The sequence below is a fragment of the Delphinus delphis genome, chromosome 11, assembly GCF_949987515.2.
Source record: "Delphinus delphis chromosome 11, mDelDel1.2, whole genome shotgun sequence".
Taxonomy (NCBI): Eukaryota; Metazoa; Chordata; class Mammalia; order Artiodactyla; family Delphinidae; genus Delphinus; species Delphinus delphis.
The window spans coordinates 46,199,367-46,219,988 of NC_082693.1; the positions used below are offsets into that span (position 1 = coordinate 46,199,367).

At 40.1% G+C, this 20,622-nt stretch overlaps 1 protein-coding gene across 2 annotated transcripts in view; it reads right to left on the bottom strand.

The window, feature by feature from the left end:
- Positions 1-4,876: 4,876 nt before the first annotated feature.
- LRIG3 (leucine rich repeats and immunoglobulin like domains 3) overlaps positions 4,877-20,622 on the bottom strand; it is a 46,825-nt gene continuing 31,079 nt past the window's right edge. For both annotated transcript variants that reach the window (XM_060025124.1, XM_060025125.1), the window contains 11 exons: positions 20,025-20,105; positions 18,929-19,000; positions 16,683-16,754; positions 16,003-16,166; positions 13,565-13,885; positions 11,475-11,756; positions 10,038-10,490; positions 9,110-9,268; positions 7,110-7,253; positions 6,744-7,019; positions 4,877-5,478 (listed from right to left, as the gene is read on the bottom strand). In XM_060025124.1, the coding sequence (XP_059881107.1) occupies positions 5,234-5,478; positions 6,744-7,019; positions 7,110-7,253; positions 9,110-9,268; positions 10,038-10,490; positions 11,475-11,756; positions 13,565-13,885; positions 16,003-16,166; positions 16,683-16,754; positions 18,929-19,000; positions 20,025-20,105 (2,269 nt within the window). In that variant the 3' untranslated portion in view covers positions 4,877-5,233. The remainder of the gene's footprint in view (positions 5,479-6,743; positions 7,020-7,109; positions 7,254-9,109; positions 9,269-10,037; positions 10,491-11,474; positions 11,757-13,564; positions 13,886-16,002; positions 16,167-16,682; positions 16,755-18,928; positions 19,001-20,024; positions 20,106-20,622) is intronic.

Genomic DNA, 20,622 nt, shown 5'->3' on the forward strand with positions numbered 1-20,622 from the left:
TTATTTCTTCCTAGAAAATGTCCTATTGACATACAAGTTAACTGTTCTTAGTATTTCTTGTACAATGACATCACAGCTGGCTCTGTAATTAACAGCTTCCCTATGGTTTTTCTCACCATGGTTCATAGAAAGTCCTAAGGGAAGAAGTTTCTGTGCTTGGGGTAAAAGGAAAGGCTTGGTTTTGAAAAAGGAGCTGGATTCTGCCAGATAAGAGAAAAAATATTTCAGGGTAGTATTTCTGTCGTCTGTCCAGGAGCTTTTTGGGGGAAGAATATTTGTTTTAATGGTATTACAGCTCAAGCATCTAAGACAGCGCCTAGCGTAGTAGTCCCTCAAAAACTGTTGAACCAAAGATAAAATATGCACAGGGACAACTGACAGTGTTGTTACCAAATTCCAACTCTGAGCTGTATATATGTCAAAATAAAGCCACAGAGGGGCATAGGGGCTGGTCACAGGTACTGTGTGTACAAATGTTGGGAGTTGGGGGTGGGGAGGGGACATGGCTTGAAGGGTGGGCTGGGATCAGTGTGTAAAAGGTCTTATACACTGTAACTAGGATTGAAAGTTTAGCCATCGGAGGTTTTAAACAGAAAAGTGACCCATTTAGATCTATTTTAGAAACATAATTCTGGTAACAGTGAAACAGAGAGAGAGAGAGACAAGGGACAAGAAGACACCACGGCAAGAGACAGATAAGGGTCTGAAGTTGGCTATGGCAATGGGATAAGGGGGAAGATATAAACAGCTTTGAGAAAATTCAGGTGGAAAACAACAGGAATGGTGATGACTGATGATTAAACAAAAAAGGGAGTGCCCCATCTGGAATCGTTTTGGGATGCAGGTGGAAAAACCAGGTAATCAGCTTGTTCTAGGACATGCTGAGTGAGCGCATGTAACACATCGAGGTAGTTCAGTTAGAATTAGATGAAATCGGTGCCAGTGACAGGCTCCCTACTAACCCATAGTATTTAACACATTGCATGATAAGAATTTATTTATGAACCCGTTTCCTGTCCCACTGGTAATTGGGACAAGCATCATTTTAATCACTTCACATCACCTATGCAAAATAAATACATAAAAAAGTTTGACAACCGACGGTGTGTTGTTACCAAATTCCAACTCTGAGCTGTAGATAGGTCAAAATAAAGCCATATGCGGGGGGCTGGGGGGGAGAAATTAGGCATTTAGGATTAACGTATACACAACTATTATATATAAAATAGATAACAAGGACCTACTGTATAGCACAGGGAACTATACTCAACATTTTGTAATAATCTATATGGGAAAAGAATCTGAAAAAGAATATATATATGTGTACATAAATACATATATGTATAACCGAATCACTTTGCTGTACACCTGAAACTAACACAACATTGTAAATCAACTATACCTCAATTAAAAAAAATTTTTTTAAAAGAGATAGCTCTAGGGCTTCCCTGGTGGCACAGTGGTTGAGAGTCCGCCTGCCGATGTAGGGGATGCGGGTTCGTGCCCCGGTCCGGGAAGATCCCACATGCCGCGGAGCGGCTGGGCCCGTGAGCCATGGCCGCTGAGCCTGCGCGTCCGGAGCCTGTGCTCCGCAACGGGAGAGGCCACGACAGTGAGAGGCCCGCGTAATGCAAAAAAAAAAAAAAAAAAAAAAAGAGATAGCTCTAGATGATACGTTAAAAAGTGTGGATGTATATCTGTTATATGTAGTTTTACTCTGTACTATTATTTTTCTCCCACTCTGTAATGAGTGGGGGAAAAGAGCCATATGCAGAGATATCACAATAACCACCAAAACAGTGATAGTACTCTCAATGTATTGCCAAAGAATGAAGGCACTAGGTGTTATATTCAAACGTGATTTAAGAAAAAAGTTAAACTTGTTCTTTAAAGGCCAAATCAACCATGAAACCCAATAAAGACAGGAGAAAAAAGTAGTTGTAGAAGAAATCCAAGAATGAAATTGTAACAGTCGTGAATTGCTTTGCCTTATGCTTTAAAATGTACTCTTAAAAATTCTTTAATTAAAAAAATAATTCTACTAAAAAGCTACAGGTGAATAGTAGATATAATTTCTGTGTTCATAGGTATCAATCATTGTATGGTAGGATATGGAATTCAGGATATAGAATTCAGATTCTTGATACTAAATAGAATACAAATGGGAAAAGAACTTGAAATTTTTGCAATGGTAAGAATGTATTCGATAAACTATACCTTTCAATCTATAATAGACTGTTATGTATGTTTTATTTTTATTGTATGCCTCAGGTAAAATCGAACATCTTTATTAAAAGACACCCTACCGGTATCACATTTCTCAAAACAAAACAAAAACCAAAAACCAAATGGCCCCAAATATTGGGATAATTCAGTATAAATATTGTGGGCAAATCCTCTTCTCTTTTGAAATACCTACTAAAGTACCCCTGAGCCATTTTAGGTCAAATCTGAAACCTCTCGAGACTGTTCAGTACTCTCTATACGTTAGTTTAAGAAATGCCCCACAGAAATGATAAGTTCCGGAAATGGGATATTTCTGGAATATTGAAGCTATTCAAGTCATGAAGAAACCGTACCCCTCTCTGAAGACTTTAATAGCTTCTTTGGCAGGACATTGTGTTATTCAATGTGTTAAAAGAATGCTGTCTTTAAAAATAGTGAGTTCTAAATTATCCCATTACACAGTTCCAATCACTGCAGATTCCAAGAGCAGGAGAGACAGAGCAGGCATTTTGCAATGACATTTGGTTCTCATTCTCTTTGAAAAATACCAGGGTAGCACATCTATTGTAATGTTGGTTGTAAAGTACTCCCTATCACATTAAATCAAGAGGACTAAAACTCCTCAAGTGTGTACAAATACCAAATCATCCCTTCTTTTTTCTATCAAGTTTTTAAAATGGTAACTACCATTGGCTTTATTCTGAGAAATAACTTTTGGTTTCTTTCTTTTTTTGGTTTTCTTTCTTTCTTGGTTATTTTCTAACTGAAAATAAATGGTGATGTTTCATAGAAATTTGATTTTTATAAAACGTTGCCTACCACAATTAAGGAATATTTATTCCCCAATATCTTAAAAAAACAGATAAGATTATACACAATAACTATCCCATCATTTAGTGCCAATAGTGGAATTGAGAGAAAATATATAAAAGTTGTGTGAACATCTATTAAGATACCCTGTAAAAGAAGTCTTGTACCACAAAGCACAGAAAGATCAAACTGAAAATTGTAAGCATTCTTTCTCATAAATAAGTCAAGTGATTTGATATTTATCTACATTTTTAATTAAGTCTATGTTATTTTAGGATATCTTAAACTACTAGATTCACTTTGTTAATTCAATATGGAGTCTCAAAATTATAGATATTCTTTTCCTGCAAATTCTTTTCCTGCAAAGCTCCCACTGTTTCTCCAGACAGCTAAGATTATATGTCATCCATAAGTTTCAGCACACAAGAAAAGTAAAAGAAAAATCACATTAATGTAGAGTGAATCTAACATTTGAATTTCAGGTGTTAATGATTTAAACCTTTGCGCTTAAGTCCGGAAAAATTAAATCCTTTAAAAGAAGTTCCTAATCCTTGCGTAGACCCCTTATCGATGCCTGGATCACATCTGGCAATAATGAAGACAAATTAACACGATTTGGAAGATCTAGCAATATGATAAAGTCAAACCATACAAAATCACTTCTCTGCTCTTAGTCACTGGTGGTCCCAGGAAGGATCAACTTCCTGTCTTGGACTCTGGTGTCTAAATTAAAGGAGGAAAATCTTACTGCAATCTGGGTTCCAGGCTTCTGGCTCACAAACAACAAAGCTCTAAACTCACTAAATAGGAAAACGTTACCCCCAACAAACCCTCCGAGAAGAATCTGCTTTTCTAATACATGCTTGTAATTTAGTTCAAAGAACTGACAATGACATAAATTCACACCTTCAACAGGTTAGTAGATTTTAAAGTTTAATGTACTATATGAACTTCTTCAGTGCTAATAAGGGAAAAAAAAGTTTCACCATCTGAATTATTAAACCTAATGTTTGTTTCATTCAATTACTTCAAACTATGTCACTTAATTTTGGAAATGACTATATTCTTTTTTGTATGTGTATATAGGCCAGTCATGTAATGATATTTTCACCTAAATACTGCTTAAAACAAGTATTTTGAATAACTGTATACGTTTAAGTAACAGATTTGATACTCAGTTTTTAACAAGTAGAGTTGTGGTGACCAAATTAGGAAAATATTTTAATTCTTTAAGAATGTTGCAGAATAGCTTAAGCGTACCTTTTCTGTAAGAACTGCTCATTCAGGAGAAAGCCAAGCACAGCAAAGAATTCCACCAGCATCCCATTATAACCTGGAACAGAGGATGAACACCACATCTGCTCTAGACATTTTAACCATAGAAATGCGAAATAAACCACTCTTGTTATAATCAAAGTGATGGTGGATGTGAAACTATTTGGAAAAGCACAAAGCATTAGACGACATAAAGCATTATTATAATTAAGGAAACGTGGCGTGAGCAGTGATTTCAGCAATGGTGGTTGTACGACAGTACACTGGACTACAACACATCTTTTCATTTGTAGAGTTAGAAATAAATTAATGTACCTCAGATCTCTGTAGCTCCCTGGTTTGAGTCTATATTACAACCACCCTGGGAGGTACAAAGAACAATCATGTGTTCGTATTTTAACGTGCTGAATGCAATTTTCACCAACGTGAGACGTCATAATGTGAAATCACTAAGCCTACAATGTGTTGAAAATAATGAAGATTGTTATCGTATAGATGGGGCTTGGGATCAAAATGACACATTTATTCAATGTAATGTGCAAACTAAAATGAAGTGACCTCTATTCAAAAAACGTACAAGACAGTTATTGTTTAAAATGCTTTAGTACTCATTTTCAATAAAAAGGAATCTGGCATTATAAAAATACATAAAATAGTCATGGATTTATACCATTAATTTACATATTTTCTGCATAAAGCAAAGTTATAAAATAGTAAAATAGTTTTAAAAGGTATTCTTATATGAAAGTTACTCCCAGTATAAAATTTTTATAACTTTTTGTAATTTTGGTCCATTGGTATAAATAAGACATTTTATCCTTTTAAAATTCATAGCTCCACTTAAAAACATAGGATTCTCTCTCTTTTAAATAAAAGTCCACTTGAGGTAGTATGTTAGAACTCTTCCTTGGTCCCGTTCAGTCTATGTGTCCAAGTCATAAGACTGAAAATTTGAAGTCCTGTGGTTTTCTAAGGTCTGTTTATAGGTACATGCGTGATTTTCTTGCTGAAAATCTGTCCTTTCTTTCCCATCTTCCTCTGACTCACAGTCCAAGTTCGGGGAAGAACGAGCTTTCAAGTGAAAGGTTCTTGGCTGACAATCTGATGACTGTCCAGAGCTTGAAAAGGCATCCAGGTGAGGTCTTCTCAGAGGCTTTCCAAACGTTCCTGAAAGAAAGAATCCCCTTGAGCACATGGGGCCTTTCGGAGCAATCAACAAAATGCATTTCAAATGAAGGAGCATCTTCCCCCATGAATGTGAATACCCCACGGACGTTCTACAAGTCCACATTATGGGACTCAGGTGTATGGTTGTATATCTGTGCTATGGAGAAAGACCTTAAAGAATGGAGCTGAGGGCATGTGTGCCCCTCTTATACACACATCCACTGAATACAAGCAGCCCTTCTTTACCACGTCTCAGGACTTACAGTAACATTCACCACTGAGCAATGAAGTTCCCCAACAGAAGTTCTCTCGAGTCCTAGCTGTATTAATTGAGAGCCCCCAATTCTCCACAAAACGCATTTGGATAGTAACGTACAAGTCAACTGTTCCTGAGTATAGCACATTTCTCTCAAAACAACCCGTATGTCTTGCCCTTTCTTCCTTAGTAGCAAATTATTATTCCATTGACTCAAATTATTGCCTCAGTCATGTAAAAGATATTATTTTCATTTTTTCAAAAAGGAATATGAATAATGATACCATGACAAAACATGAAATTTCTTAAAAGCTGGGTAAAGCATTTTAAAATTCTATTAAAAAAAAAAAAGTTGTGGTTAATGTTTCCGTATTTCCATGCAGTGAAAAGATGATCTCAGTTCTTCCATCTCATCGTCCCCCTGCACTAGACTAAAAAATCCACAAATGAACCTCAGCGCCTGCCAGTGTCCACCAGCACCACCGAGGGCTTTAGGGCTCTGACAGTCTCCTTCGCGGGAGGTAGTCCAGCTTGGTTAATGAGCAGCTGCTGCCAGGTAGGACGCCGTCTGCCCTTTGACTGTGAGTTCAGTTATAAGCCACCAGACATCCCAAACCACAGTCATGCTGTGCACACAACTCCACCCCAAAGGCTGTTGTAGCCCAAAACCACTTTTTCCACATGACTGACAAACTGCACTCCTAAGTCACTTCCAAAACTCTTGTCTTCTAGATGATGCCACACACAGAGTTGCCCAGAAAGTTCCTAAGGCCTAGTGCTGGATTAAATACATAATCAAGTAAAATCCGCACATCTGCCTTTGCTTTTAGAAACAAAGATACTCACTAATACAATGTCACGACAGCATCATTAAAAAGGAAAACAAACAAAAAAACGACACCAAAAACTATTTTTCACCAGTCTGGCATTCAAAGCTCTCATAGCTCTCCTGCATGCAGCTTGGAATGTGGGTCCTAAGTCAAGGTGTCTAATAATTTAATAAACTTACCCATGAAAGATTTACTCAAAGTAACTGATGCTGGCTCTGGACTTGGACTAAAATCTGCCGAAGACTTGTTCAGACATAAGTTGTTCATTCCAGGTCCTTCGTGTTGAGAGTAAGAAGAGCTGAGTAACTTCCTCACATGGGAAGGCCATCCTGTATCACTGACACTCTGCTCGCAGGATTCTTCTGAAGGATGAGGACATGGGTAGCCCTCCTTCTTCTTTATGTAACTGGACTCAAAGTGTTCCATTAAAGCTGTTCTTGGGTCAGGACCACAACCTTTTAAATTTGGGGACAATATCCGGAGACAGAGTTAATGCTTCTGGAGGTCTCTCCAGGAAACGGAACTCAGATAAGAAAACCACATACCTGTATGATAGGCTTCAAAAGGATCTGAGCCATACACACTCCCCTTCAAATACACAGGGCCTGAGGGTCCCAAAAAGGGACAAAGGAACGGGTCTGTGGCAGCTTCCACGTCGGCTTCACTGCTGTTGTCAATGTGGCATGTCCCTTTAAAAACCACATCTTAGTCACTGAATCAATTTTGTTCAAGTACCATTCAACAGTCTCTCTCCACTTCTGACAGTTTCCATATTTATAGATGAAAAGTTTAGATAGACTATTATACAAAGGAAACACTGTAGAAATTTATGGTAGAGTTTTTTCAAAATTTATTGATGCCTACGGATTAGTAACTGCGTAAATGTGTGGTATCTTACTAAAGGAGGACTTGATTAACCATTGAACTGGAGCTAACCTCGTTGCTGGCCCCACCTAGTTTCCAAGAGACACTGATCTGTGTAAGGACACTGCAGCTGAAGCAGCCATGGTCTGAACCACATGATGCCGCCAGCACTGCCTGCTTCCTCCAGAAAGTCACTGATGACCAGTATAAGGCATTGGCATTTAACCAATGACCTCTTAATGGCCAGCTCAAAGATGAGCCCGGCCAAACAAACAAAAACATATCCATGAGTATCTCAGCTAAATGACCCAGAAATGATATGCTGGTTAGTAGCGGACACAGCAGCTGAAGGACAAGAGACATCATGAGGGTGAGAGATGCCACGATGGACCATGTACCTGGGCAGCAAGAACTGGGCACTCAGAGGGTGGGTGGTGGTCTCAGCGAGAAGCAAGTGTGCAGAATGTGACTCAGTAATGCCAGTGGCCTCTAGGGCTGCTCTGAGGGGGGGCCAACCTCCAGCCCCAGCATCCAGGCAACATGGCACTACTATGCTCCCGTTCTGTCCCTTTAGACTTTTGTAAGCATCTTTTCAGTAAACCCTGCTCCAGCTGAATAAGCTTGGGCCTCTGCTCTTTGCAGCCAAATGAGTCTAACAGGGACTACAGCTTTTTTTTTTTTTTTTTTTTTTGCGGTACGCGAGCCTCTCACTGTTGTGGCCTCTCCCGTTGCGGAGCACAGGCTCCGGACGCGCAGGCTCAGTGGCCATGGCTCACGGGCCCAGCCGCTCCGCGGCATGTGGGATCTTCCCGGACCGGGGCACAAACCCGTGTCCCCTGCATCAGCAGGCAGACTCTCAACCACTGCGCCACCAGGGAAGCCCGGGACTACAGTTTTTTTGCTCAAATCTTCTATCTCTATATCCTCTATCACTGCCTTGCCAAACACTTTGCAATTATTTGTGGAATTTTTTGTCTCACCACTGATTAAACTGTGAAACTGAAAACAAATATTCTTCCCTCCCAACTACGGAGTCCATCACAGAGCAGATATTCAATCAACACTTGTGGGAAAAGATAGTAAGATGTTTGAGAATAATGTCACTAGCTGCTAGTTACTGAGCCCTTAATATGTGTCATTTTCCGTTATCATTGTATTTAATGTTCACAACAACTTAATAGGGAAGGATCATAGCTGCCCAAGGTTACGCAGGGAATGTCAGAAGTGGGTCTTGAACCAAGCTGATGCCCTTGTATTATGCTGACTCCTTATTATTCTTTAAACAATACAGTTCTTAAAGTGAGAGTCAGTATTAGATGTCTCTAACAGAACGATTTTAAATCCTTTGACTTTTTAAGACCACACATGAAACCAGTTAATGTCATTTAAGTAAGAAGAACACCCAGGGCCAAAGAACATTTACAACGTAAAGGAAGTATTACATCGCCTGGTGGAATTAAATTTTATTTAACCTACTTGTCTTCTGTTATTGCTAGAAACAAAGATTTGTCTAGTATTTAAGAGAAGGGCATAACTATTTAATTTCAGCTTTGCTAGTGATTTTGGGCCAGGGCCCTCCATATATGCGGGTATCAATTTCTTGTGAAAATTAATATTATATTTGAATTTCCACTGGGTTATTTCAAAACAACTACAGCCCACGTTCATTTTAAGCACGTACCATTACTGCCGTGTTGTGGTAAGAAAAATCCGCCTCCTGAAGAAGTGACGAACTGGTGGTGGCTTCCACTTTCTGAGGAGACGTACCCATCCTGTCTGTCAGCTAATGTTCCCTGAGATGACAAATAACTCGGGGTGTCAGCCGGCAAGTTGGTCTCATCTGGAATCAAACAACAGCATTCCATTAACCAAGAATGATCGTAAATGCCACAGGGGCTTCCCTGATGAACGGTACGTTCTGCTTGGTTTTCGGTTCAAATCACATCAGTCGACTCTTGCAAAACCTTGATGTAAGGCAAACCAGGGCTCTGCTGCTCTGGGGCACCTGAGCTGACTTTCTACTTTATGGCCTGTGGGATATTCCTCCCAAATTTCAAAAACAACAAATGCTGACAAAGGTAAAGGTAATTTTCACGGGAGCGTATCTAAGGTTTTGAATTAAGCTTGATTTCTGCCATATTCCCAACTTAGTATTATTCACTGATGTAGAAGTTTTGCACATATAAGTCAAAGCCCCTCTCCCACCAATAACTAGAATCTTCCCTAGATGCCTGTACACACACATGCACACATGACAAAACGAAAAACGACGGCACGGTGTGAGCCTCATGACTGAAGGGCTCTTCCTGGTCCTCCATCACCAGCTTGTGACAGGGTCAGACTGGTTTACACTGTGATTTGGATCGTCTCTCATAGCCAACAGGATATTCTGATGAGGTTTTGACAGAAAGCACTCATCTTTAACCATCAGCTTTATTCTGGGCCAGGGTGTTATTTTTAGCTAACCGTAGTTCTGCAGCTTTGAAACAAATGAGTCACCCTTGTGACACGGCCTGAGACTGTGAGACACACACTCAGAAGGAAATCACGGTGGGACCATAAGCACAGACACGACTCCTGCACCCTGTGCCAGGCTTCTGCTGACACACCTGTGTTGGTGATGCTGCAATCTTCGTTCCTCCGCCGTGTGTGGTATATGATGACCACCCACACGAGTGACGTGCCCACCACGCAGCAAACCACCGCGATGATCACGATGCCCACGGTGGCCCATCCATCATCGTCCAGTGACGAGGCGGTCATCTGAGGGGAGTCGCAGGTGGGGGTGGGGATCACGCTGAGGCGCACGTGGCCTCTCTCGGTGCCCAGAGTATTAGACATTTCACATGTGTACTTCCCGGCGTCCCTGACATCAGAGTCCACAATGATTAGCAGCTGGTTGCCTGCTGCAAAAAAGTGCCTTTCAGTGACCACCAAAGGGCTGTCATCCTTGGTCCAGTTCAATCTGGGAGGAGGGCTCCCTCCCGCGATGCACTGCAGGACGGCCGTTTCCCCCTTGGTTACAGTTCGATCTAACAGGGGCCGCAAAAATGATGGCGTCTCTGAAATGACAAGTTATGTTTTTAATCTCCGACATGAAATTAGGGTTCGCACAGCATAAGACCTCGTGCTTAAATTTATTCAAGTGGGAGCTGAAAACTGTATTCTCCCACAACCTCACGCCCATGCTTCTTTAAGACCCTACACACGTATACAGCATCTGGGATTTCATTTTATCATTTGGCTGTCATTTACTTATAACATCAGTTAAGGATAATATTTACTATTTCCTTTCTCTCAGTCTGTCTCACTCTTGGCAAGGCTGGGGAATGGTGGAAGTGGGGCAAAGCAAAACATTTTAGACATTTTTTAGAATTAGAAAATGTATAAAAATAAATTCAAGCACAACTGTGTGTTGATGGATGAAAAAAATCAGAATGTTTACATTTTTAAAGGGAAACTTCCTAGTGCTAGATGTCCCAGCCTATATTAAAATTCTGAAAATAATTTACTTTTATTATTTGGTGTTCATAGGTTACTCTGATTTACTCTTTCAAAGATACGCAAATGATTAACATGCTCACATTTTTAAAAAGCATCTGTTTAGGTAAATGATAAAAGATGAACTCAGATTTCCACAGTGGTTATGGGAGGCTGAGAAAAAAGTTAGGGCCCTTTCTATCTATTTATACACTTATTTTCTTATATTCTTTACATTGTTAAGACTTCTGGTAGAGACTGCATGACGGAAAGAGCAGAGAAAGGTGACTCCTGCAAAAGGGAAAGCATCAAAGCATTTACTTTTCCCCCTCCTCACATGGGAGGGAGCAGATTCATTTCACTGGCCACAGGCCTGAAGATGTAACACACTCGCGACTTCAAAGCTTCTGAGAAGCCATTGTCCCCTCCAGGAAAGGGCAGTGTCCTATGATCATCTCTCACCCTCTCAACTTCGGACACAACTTCTCACAGCTTCTTAGGGCCTTTGGGTGAGCTGGTATATTTAAGACTAACGTATATCACAAAATCTGAAAATATCCACTTACCGAGGACAGTCAGAGTTGCATTTGCAGAAATGCTTCCTGCACTGTTTTGAGCGGTGCAGCTATACACTCCGATGTCCTCTATCTTCACGTCCACGATAAAGAACACGTCATCCTCGGGCATCACATGCATGCGTCTCTCCCTCGCGGCCGGGAAGTCTGTGCCCCCGTCCTTCTGCCAGGCTATCTGTGGGGCCGGGTGTCCCAGGGCAGCGCACTCCAAGCGTGCCATGGCCCCAGCGCGGATGGTGAGGTCCATGGGGGTCTTGGTGAACGAAGGAAGCACTGAAATCAGAGACACAACATGGGCAATTAGCATTCTGGAGTTTGAGAGGTTCATTTTCATTCCTTTTTTTTTTTTTTTTGATACTTATGAATGTCCCTGATATAGTAAGGCAGGGGTTATTTCCAACTGCAAGATGAGATGGAGTGATTAAGGTACTCCCTCAAGGTTACACAGGTACAGAAATGATGGAGTCAGGATGAAACAGGTCACCTGAGCTTCAGACTGATGGTCTTTCTGCTATTTTCCAGTTGCTTTTTAGTTTCCTCAATAATTACCTGTGAGACTTTAGGCGAATGAGTTTATCTCTTTGTTACCCTGACCACACCATCTTTTCTTTTTTTTTTAAGTCCCTCCTGGCTCTAACATTCTATGACTTTAGACATGTGTTTTGTCTCACAATTTTTTGTTCGATGTGTCAGGCCTCAGCAACCATTTATTGAATGAATGCATTAATGAATCATATTTTCTACCATGAAAGATACAAACAATTAAATGCTAAACTGTACAACTGTCTACCTGCCACACAAGGCACAGGATGAGACACTTTTATGAACAGCAGCTAAAGCTTACTGCATTTACTGAGCACTTACTCTATTCCAGGCATTCTGCTAAGTTCTTTACACAAATTATTTTATTTAACAATTATCATACCTCTATAAGGTAGGTACTATTACTCCTAACTGAAAGATGTGGAAAAGGAGGCACAGAGAGGTTAGGTAACTTGCTGAGAGTTCCACAGCTGTAAGTAGGAGTGGTAGGGTTCAAACCCAGATCTCTGAGCTAAGGGTGGTGTGCTCTCTATTGGTGGGAATGTAAATTGGTGCAGTCACTATAGAAAACAGTATGGAGGTTTCCTAAAAAACTAAAAATAGAGCTACCATATGACCCAGCAATTCCACTCCTGGGCATATATCTGGAAAAGATGAAAACTCTAATTCAAAAAGATATATGCACCCCCATGTTCATAGCAGCACTATTTACAATAGCCAGGACATGGAAGCAACCTAAGTGCCCATCAACAGATAACTGGTTTAAGAAGATGTGGTACATATACACAATGGAATATTTACTCTGCCATAGAAAAGAATGAAATATTACCATTTGCAGCAACATGGGTGGACCTAGAGAATTTCATACTAAGTGAAGTCAGACAGAGAAAGACAAATATTATCACTTATATCTGGAATCTAAAAAATAAACTAATATGTATATAAAAAACAAACAGACTCAGACACAGAAAACAAACTTACAGTTACCAAAGGGGAAAGGGAGAGATAAACTAGGAGTATGGGATTAACAGATACAAACTACTTTACATAAAATAGATAAGCAGCAAGAATTCACTGTATAACACAGGGAACTATATTCAATATCTTATAATAACCTATAATGGAAAATTATCTGAAAAAAATACATATAACTGAATCATTTTGCTGTACAACTGAAACTAACACAGTATTGTAAGTCAACTATACTTCATTTTTTTTTTTCTATACTTCATTTTAAAAAAAAAGGTGATATCCTTTAACTCTACACTTCATGGCCTCCCACATCAGACCAGTACATTGTGAACTCTCACAGAGCAAAAAGTGTCTGGTTCATCTTGGTTACCCACCATGCTAAGTATGGGGTCTTCAACACAAAAACTGCTTGCTTAACCAAGACTATTAATCTTGTGGAGTGAGAAGGGTTAGGTGGAGAACTGTAAGAGCAGAGGATAGGGTTAGCAGTAAGAAAAAGAGAGGAAATGAGAAATATGTTTCTAAAACATATCTTTAAACGCAAAAGGAAAAGTCAGATCACATACTATTTACTGTGAGCTTGGCTTTGACAGAGTAGGATGAACCAAAGTGATTGGAGATGACACACTGATATCTCCCTTCACTGGTAAATTCCACACTGCGGAGCCGAAGAATGGTGGTGTACTCCATCACCTCCCCACCTTGGGCCCGGAGGTGTGCATAATTTTCCATTTCAGCATCATGCAGTAGTTCATTGTCTTTTTTCCAAGCAAAAGTCATTGGGGAATCACTGCTGCTGGCAGCTGAGCAGATAAAACTCAAATTGGAACCTTTTATTGCCGACTGTGTTTCTGGCTGAACTGTGATCTGGGGTTTAGGAAAATCATCTGTTCAAAATGGAGAGGAGGAAACAAAACAGTTTTAAGCTTGAGTCCAAATGCTACTCAGATCTGAACACCAAGAAACTCAAAACAAACAGTGGCTTAGGTTTTTACCCTCTGTGTATGTTTCACAGATGGACCAGCAGTCCCAGTGTTGAAAATAACAGACTGGGAGAGAGTTTATAAAGTAATTCATTCATTTCAACTAGAGACTGAGCCCTATTTATCCATCATTAACTGGGAGGAGACTGATATATTGGAATACAGCTTATTGCAGACCTCTTGGCTTTTTTTTTTTTTTTTTTTAACATAAATACAAGAAGAAATCAGTTAAGACACTTCCAGGCTCATGGATCATCTTGAAATGCTATTAGGAACTGCATTTTTTCCCCATGTTCTTCATAAATAAGCAGAAAAATTAAGACATCGAACATCAATAATGATAATCAATACCACTAAAGGCAGCAAATTAACACCACTTACCAAAAATAGAACTCATTAAAAAGACCAGTCATTTTTAGGTAGAGCAGGAAAAAACAATCCTGTAGTGAAAGGAAAAGCATTTCTCAAGCTCCCTGTGAGCCCCTGGCTCCAGCCTGGAGTTTAGAGTGGACAGTCCATCAGGTCGCGGTGCCACATTGTCAGAGCTACATTATAATTACAGCTAAGCAACTCTTTCATTTCAAACAGTTATTTTTAGTTCTCTGTTACTTTTTGGAAAAGTTACCTTTTTGAACTTCAGTTTCTCAGAGATGGTCTAAACCCAGAAGGAAGCATCTTAAAGCAACCAAAATGTATTACTTGGGTGCTCTGAAAAAAATTACGTGTGTGTGTGTGTGTGTGTGTGTGTGTGTGTTTATGAATGGGGTATGGGGGACCCTCTGACAACTGCAATGCAGGTAATTTCCAATGCCACGCCTGCATGCTGTAATCAAGATAGTTTCTTCTTCTGTGTGATAATTCTAAAATTCTCATCTGGTAAAAAAATCTATGGGTACTATATAGATATGGGAAAGTGTGTGTGTGTGTGTGTGTGCATGCGTGCGTGCGTGCGTGTGTGTGTGTGTGTGTGTGTCTCAAAGTAATAGAGAGTTCATATCTCGAAGACTACAGAACTGAGAAATCAAGACCATGGAAAAGGAATAGCTCAGGCCCTTACAGATGAATGCCAAATGCTTACTTAGATCCAAAAGCTACATCAGATGTTTTATTTCCAGAAACTGTTGGGACCACTTAATGCTGCAACCTAAAAAAAATATGGTTTTCTTGCACTTAGCTAAACAATCCTAGGCAAAGCAGTTTTAAATAAAATTTTAAAGGCCAACGTAGAATTAGGTTCTGCAGTATCTTAACACACATACTAAAATTCAAACAAGTTTTGATTTCACGTTCTGTACGCACATTCAGTTTTCCAAAGGTCTCCATGGCAGCAAATAGTAAACGGCAGTGCAGTGCAGCAGACGGAAGACGGCACCAGAGAGAGGAAAACTTGGGTTTTTGATCCAGATCTGCTATCTGAAGTTGGGTAAGCAAATTTCTAACGCTGAGATGCTTAGATGCTAAGACAATAGACCTTACATTTATTTACAATAAACTCAAACTTTCTGTTACTTGTAATGTTTTACCCACTAATAGTAAAATTTCTGGCAGACTATAAATCACTAGCTAATAATTTTCTCTTTCTACTCACCATAAACAGCATCTGCACAGGACTTAAGTCAGTCTCTTCACTGAGCTCACAAGAGCCTCTCAACAACCCCCGGAACTGGGGAGAGCAGAGAGCAGAGAGCAGCGCTCCCATTTCATAGATGTGAAGACTGAGATTCAGGGAATCACAGTTAAGTAGCAGGGCTGTGACTATCCTTCAGTTCTCCCAAGATCCAACATCATTCTCTTTCTACCCAACCACTCTGATGCCAATTTTATAAATTACAGAAAAAATTTTTCTTTCCATCAGTAAAACTGTGGTCCTCAGCAAGCTACAGATCCATTCTCATCTACCTCAGCAGAAATAAGAGCTTTATTAAGGGAACATACATTTATTGAAGTCCATTATTTGGACAACTGGGAGAAAAAAAAAAAGAAGAATGAATAAAAAAGTCAAAGGCCATAGTTCCACTCACCACACACAAAGCCATCTGGGCTAACAGCAAAAATACTTCTTCCCTTCAGCAGCTGAGGATGGGCACAACTGGCATTTACAAAGCTCTGAAAGTTGTTTTCCGCCACCCACTGTGGGAGCCATTTTAGTTGGCAATCGCACAAAAGGCTTGATGTATTTAAGTGCCTGAGGAGAGTAATTACATTCAATTTGTTTTGTACGAAATGCAGATTTCTACAAGTATAAACTAAACTCAAGTAAATATTAACAAAGCAATGAATGGGGAAACCAAATACACACATCCCATGGACTAAATATTCTATAGTCCATCTTAAAATGCAAGACATGGAACTCGCACTGTTTTTTTGTTGGTGGTGGTGTTCTTACTGACCAGCAGAGACAGAAGTGCTGATACACCAAAAATACCTTACTACTGAAAACTGGTTACTGTGATGAGGCACTGTACTGTACTAGGTCCCACAAATTTCAACCGCCAATTTGTAACAGAAAGAAAAAGAAATTCCTCTTTTCAACAAAGGGAACAAAAAACCAACTCCTCTTGCTTTCTGGTAACAAAAGTTAAGTGATGTGATGAATGTGCCAGACACTTTCTATAGATACATAATCCAGGATAATCCACCCCACGTCAGTTTCCCCCTCCATGCTTTATGTGAAACTCTTGGAAGGAAAAGAAAAGCTTACAGTTGCTGAAGTTTCTTCATTTGTGAGAATGCATTGCCTTGTAATGACATGATTGCGTTGTCGCTCAGGTCTCTGAAAAAGCAAGCAAATCACATACATTCGAGGGAATTATGGTCACTATGTGCCTTCAGGCAAAGGGTGGGCCCACGCTGCCCACGCCATTCGCCACAAAAATACTCTCTGTGCTGAGATGCACAGATGGGGGTGACTAGAACTCATTAGGAAGCCTGGATTCAAGAACAAGGATATCTGCATCAGAGGCAGGTTCTGTTACGGTGAGAGAGATTTCATATCACCACATACAGGTTTTTTGACTCTTAAGGGCCTAAGCTGTTCTGCCATGTGATTTTATTACACTTCTTATTATTCAAATTAGTAACCATTAGTAACTTTTAAATGCACAAATAAAATTCCTCGTAATTATGCTTTTAAAAAACCATCCTGTATAGAATACCTTCTGTGATACGCAACCATGTTAAGTGATTTACGTTTACATATTATTACATTTAATTCTCACATCGACCCAAAAGCAGATGGTATAACTACCTTGGCTTGGCGTGAAAGGGGCAGATAAGATTTGCACTCAATTATTTTCAATTTCCAAACCTATGCTCTCAGTCACTAGCCTATTCTGTCACACACAACTCACTCATGGGGAGACAGGTAGGTGTTCAGACAAGAGGTTCTCACTAAAACAAACAAACCAACAAACGCTTCAGGCAGGACATTTATAAAATGAGACAATATTCTGGGCTGGCTTTATTTTTAACTGGTGCTTATGAGCGCTCTGGATTAAAGTCCTCTCCACAGTGATTACTACTCTGTCTTCCTTTAAAAGGGTGGAGAAAAGGGATTTTGAATGAGACAAGTGGCAACAGAAGACAGAATCGAGGTCCCAAACGTGGGCGGAGAAAGAGGCTGAGAGAGTCACGAAGGTTTAGGAAACTGAAGCAGAGGCTCATGGTCCACGGATCCACTAACTCCACTTTCCCAGAAATGAAATGGGTCAGATGACAAACCCTTTTGGCTAGTTTCCCTTTGAAAATAATTTGTTTCAGTGAGCCCAGCAATACTGGCCCGCCTTTCCAGATGACGCTTTGCAGAGTTATCCCCTACAACCTGCCCTGCTACACCGGCGGCGTGGCTGGCGATCCAGAGCTCCCTGCAACCAATGAGTCATTGCGAAGACGGCAAGATGGTGGTGCACAGATTAACAGCTAAACACACGGCACCAGTGACGGTACCAAGCAAATGTGTATCTTACATGATAACTTCTTTTGTCCAGGTTAACAGATAATACAACTTTTGGCTATAAGCATTCCTTAATAGTCAGGGTGGACACACTCTGCTGCTTCAGACTCCCACTGAACACATACACGTGCACCCACGGTTATCAGAAGCTGGTTGGCTCTGTGCTCCTGCAGGCTTTGACTCCTATCAAGGCTGTGCTCCTAGTGCCTGAAAATATTCGAGTGCCTAAGTGTCATTTCAGACATGTGTGCCAGGAGTTACTGGGGGCAGAAGAGGTGAAGGCAAGAGCTGCTATGAGAGCAGGGGCTGCCCTCGTTTGAGCCCTGCTTCTGTCAGCTGCTAACTTACAGGTTAGTTGCAAAAGACAGTGAGAAAAAGAATAAAGGAGGAAAAACGGGTTGTATGCTTTATAATTAAACAACAGTAACAATAAACAAAATTCTCAAAGTAGTGTTCAGACTCTCCTGTCACTCTCCAGGACTGGAGGGATTGTCTTTTTTGAGCGTTAAGATGTGCGTTGCCTCCTTAACTGTCCGATGGAATCAATGAACCCTCAGAGCCACTGCATCTTAACTTAAAAATTAAGATAACAGTAGCTATTAAATAGTTTTCTCGTGAGGATTAAATGAGAAAATATAAATAAGTACCTAGCATAATGCCTGATGTGCAGTAGGTGTGTGATAAATGGTAGTTTTTTAAAAAAATTAAATATACCACTGCTTGAGAGAAATAACTAAGAGAAAACCCCGAAGTGATGTATGGCAATGCCCTTAAAGGCAAAAGAAATATGCACCTGTACACTTATACTTTCATATAGATATACAGACAGACAAGTAGGTAGGTAGGTAGACAAAGGACAAAGGATAGATGTGTATATTTTATTGTACTGAGAGGATACCAACAAAATTATGTACTAGTTTGTGTTACCTTTCATGACATATAAGTAGATAACCATTTCAGACTGCCTTTAGGGTAACTAAATTCCTGCTACTCACAGATGTTCTAATGCATCCAAACCAGTGAAGGCTTTTTTGGTAATGGATCGAATCCGGTTTCCCTGGAGTATCCTTAAAAAAAAAAAAATTATAATGGAACAGTTAGTAAAAGCCATTGTGGAGTGCAACTCTCCTGAAAAGAATTGCTTTTTAAATCATTTGTGAATATTCTATTTTCTTCAATTAAACAAGATATCCTTAAATAAATGTATCCGTGCCATCTATTTCAGTAATATGGTTCAGCATGGTTGCAAAGCCTTCGTCAGAGAACCCAGCAAAAATAGGTATTCGAGAAGTTACTCTGATGGTTAAATCAAAGCAGTGATTTTTCAAAGAGGTAGAAACTCTATTCCAAGTAAAATGTCTCAGAACACTAATAAATAAAGCAGGTAATACTGGAGACTTTCTCCTTACCCACCCACCCCATGGATATCTTCATCACCCACAGAAGTTTAGGACTAAATGGAAGTCAATTTGAAGACTGCTTGCTTAAAACACAGAACTTAGCCATCTTCAAGGCCATTTTGTGGCTAAATAGAAACATGTTTTTATCCTGAATTGCTTGGAACCCACTGCAGTGTTATCATTGGTCACTGGATCGCTTCATTTAAACATTCCTGTGAGGGAAGGGCAACACTGCACGTTTCAAAATGCTGAACTTAGTGCACTAACCTTTACACAGTAGTAATCCCAAGGGTCTAAGCACTCAAAACAACTGAAAATTCTTATCTGGATACTAAAGTCAGCGGCACTAACCCAAGTGTTGAGTAAAACCACTATACCCAAGGAAGAAGATCTAATCAATACACATCTCGTATAACAGGAGTCATTTGGGGAGATGACAAAGGGTAGCAACCAGATTGAGCACCTGTTTTAAAACTTTTTAAAGATGTCAACTTGTGTGTGGAACTGAGCTCAATTAAGACAAAGTGTTTAGGGAGTTCCCTGGCGGTCCAGTGGTCAGGACTCGGCGTGGCCCTGGGGTTCAATCACTGGTTGGGGAACTAAGATCCCGAAAGCTGCACGGTGTAGCCAAAAAAATCCCAAAATGTTTAGGTCAGAAAGCCACGCCAATTATGAGGCAAATCATACTCACAGCCGCCTCAGTTTGTCAAGCCCAGAGAAGGCACCATTCATGTCCTCAATGGTCCAAGAAATTTCATTATTCTTCAGATCCCTGGTTCAAAAAAGGGAGAGTTACAGAAAGTGGTACCAGGTACTTAATAAAAGATACAGGCATTCTTGTTAGACATATGCTTAGAAAGCGAAGATTCCCCCCCCAGGTGGCATGTGATTTGGAATAATTCCTCATAACTGCCTATATCATCTCTCTCTGCCCCTTTCAAAACAATAGAAAACTGTTTCTCTCCCTAACATAGATCTTACCTCCTGCCCTCCTCCCTCAGCAGCATTTTATACTTTTGTCCGAGATGAGGAGAGCTGATTCCGGCCCTATTAACTCCTCTATCAAGATGACTAAATTCTGAAAGACTTGAATAGTCTGAAAAATACATTAAACTTTAAAACCTCTGCTCCAACCACACAAGGAGCAGCTCGCCAAAGCACAGGGCATGTCTTTCAGTCATGTAATGCTTCAAACAGTGAACACAGCAAAACTTTCTGACAGTGCAAAAATCGAAAGCCCGTTGCACAACGTTAAAATTCACATTTGAAAGATTTTTCAAAGGCCATTT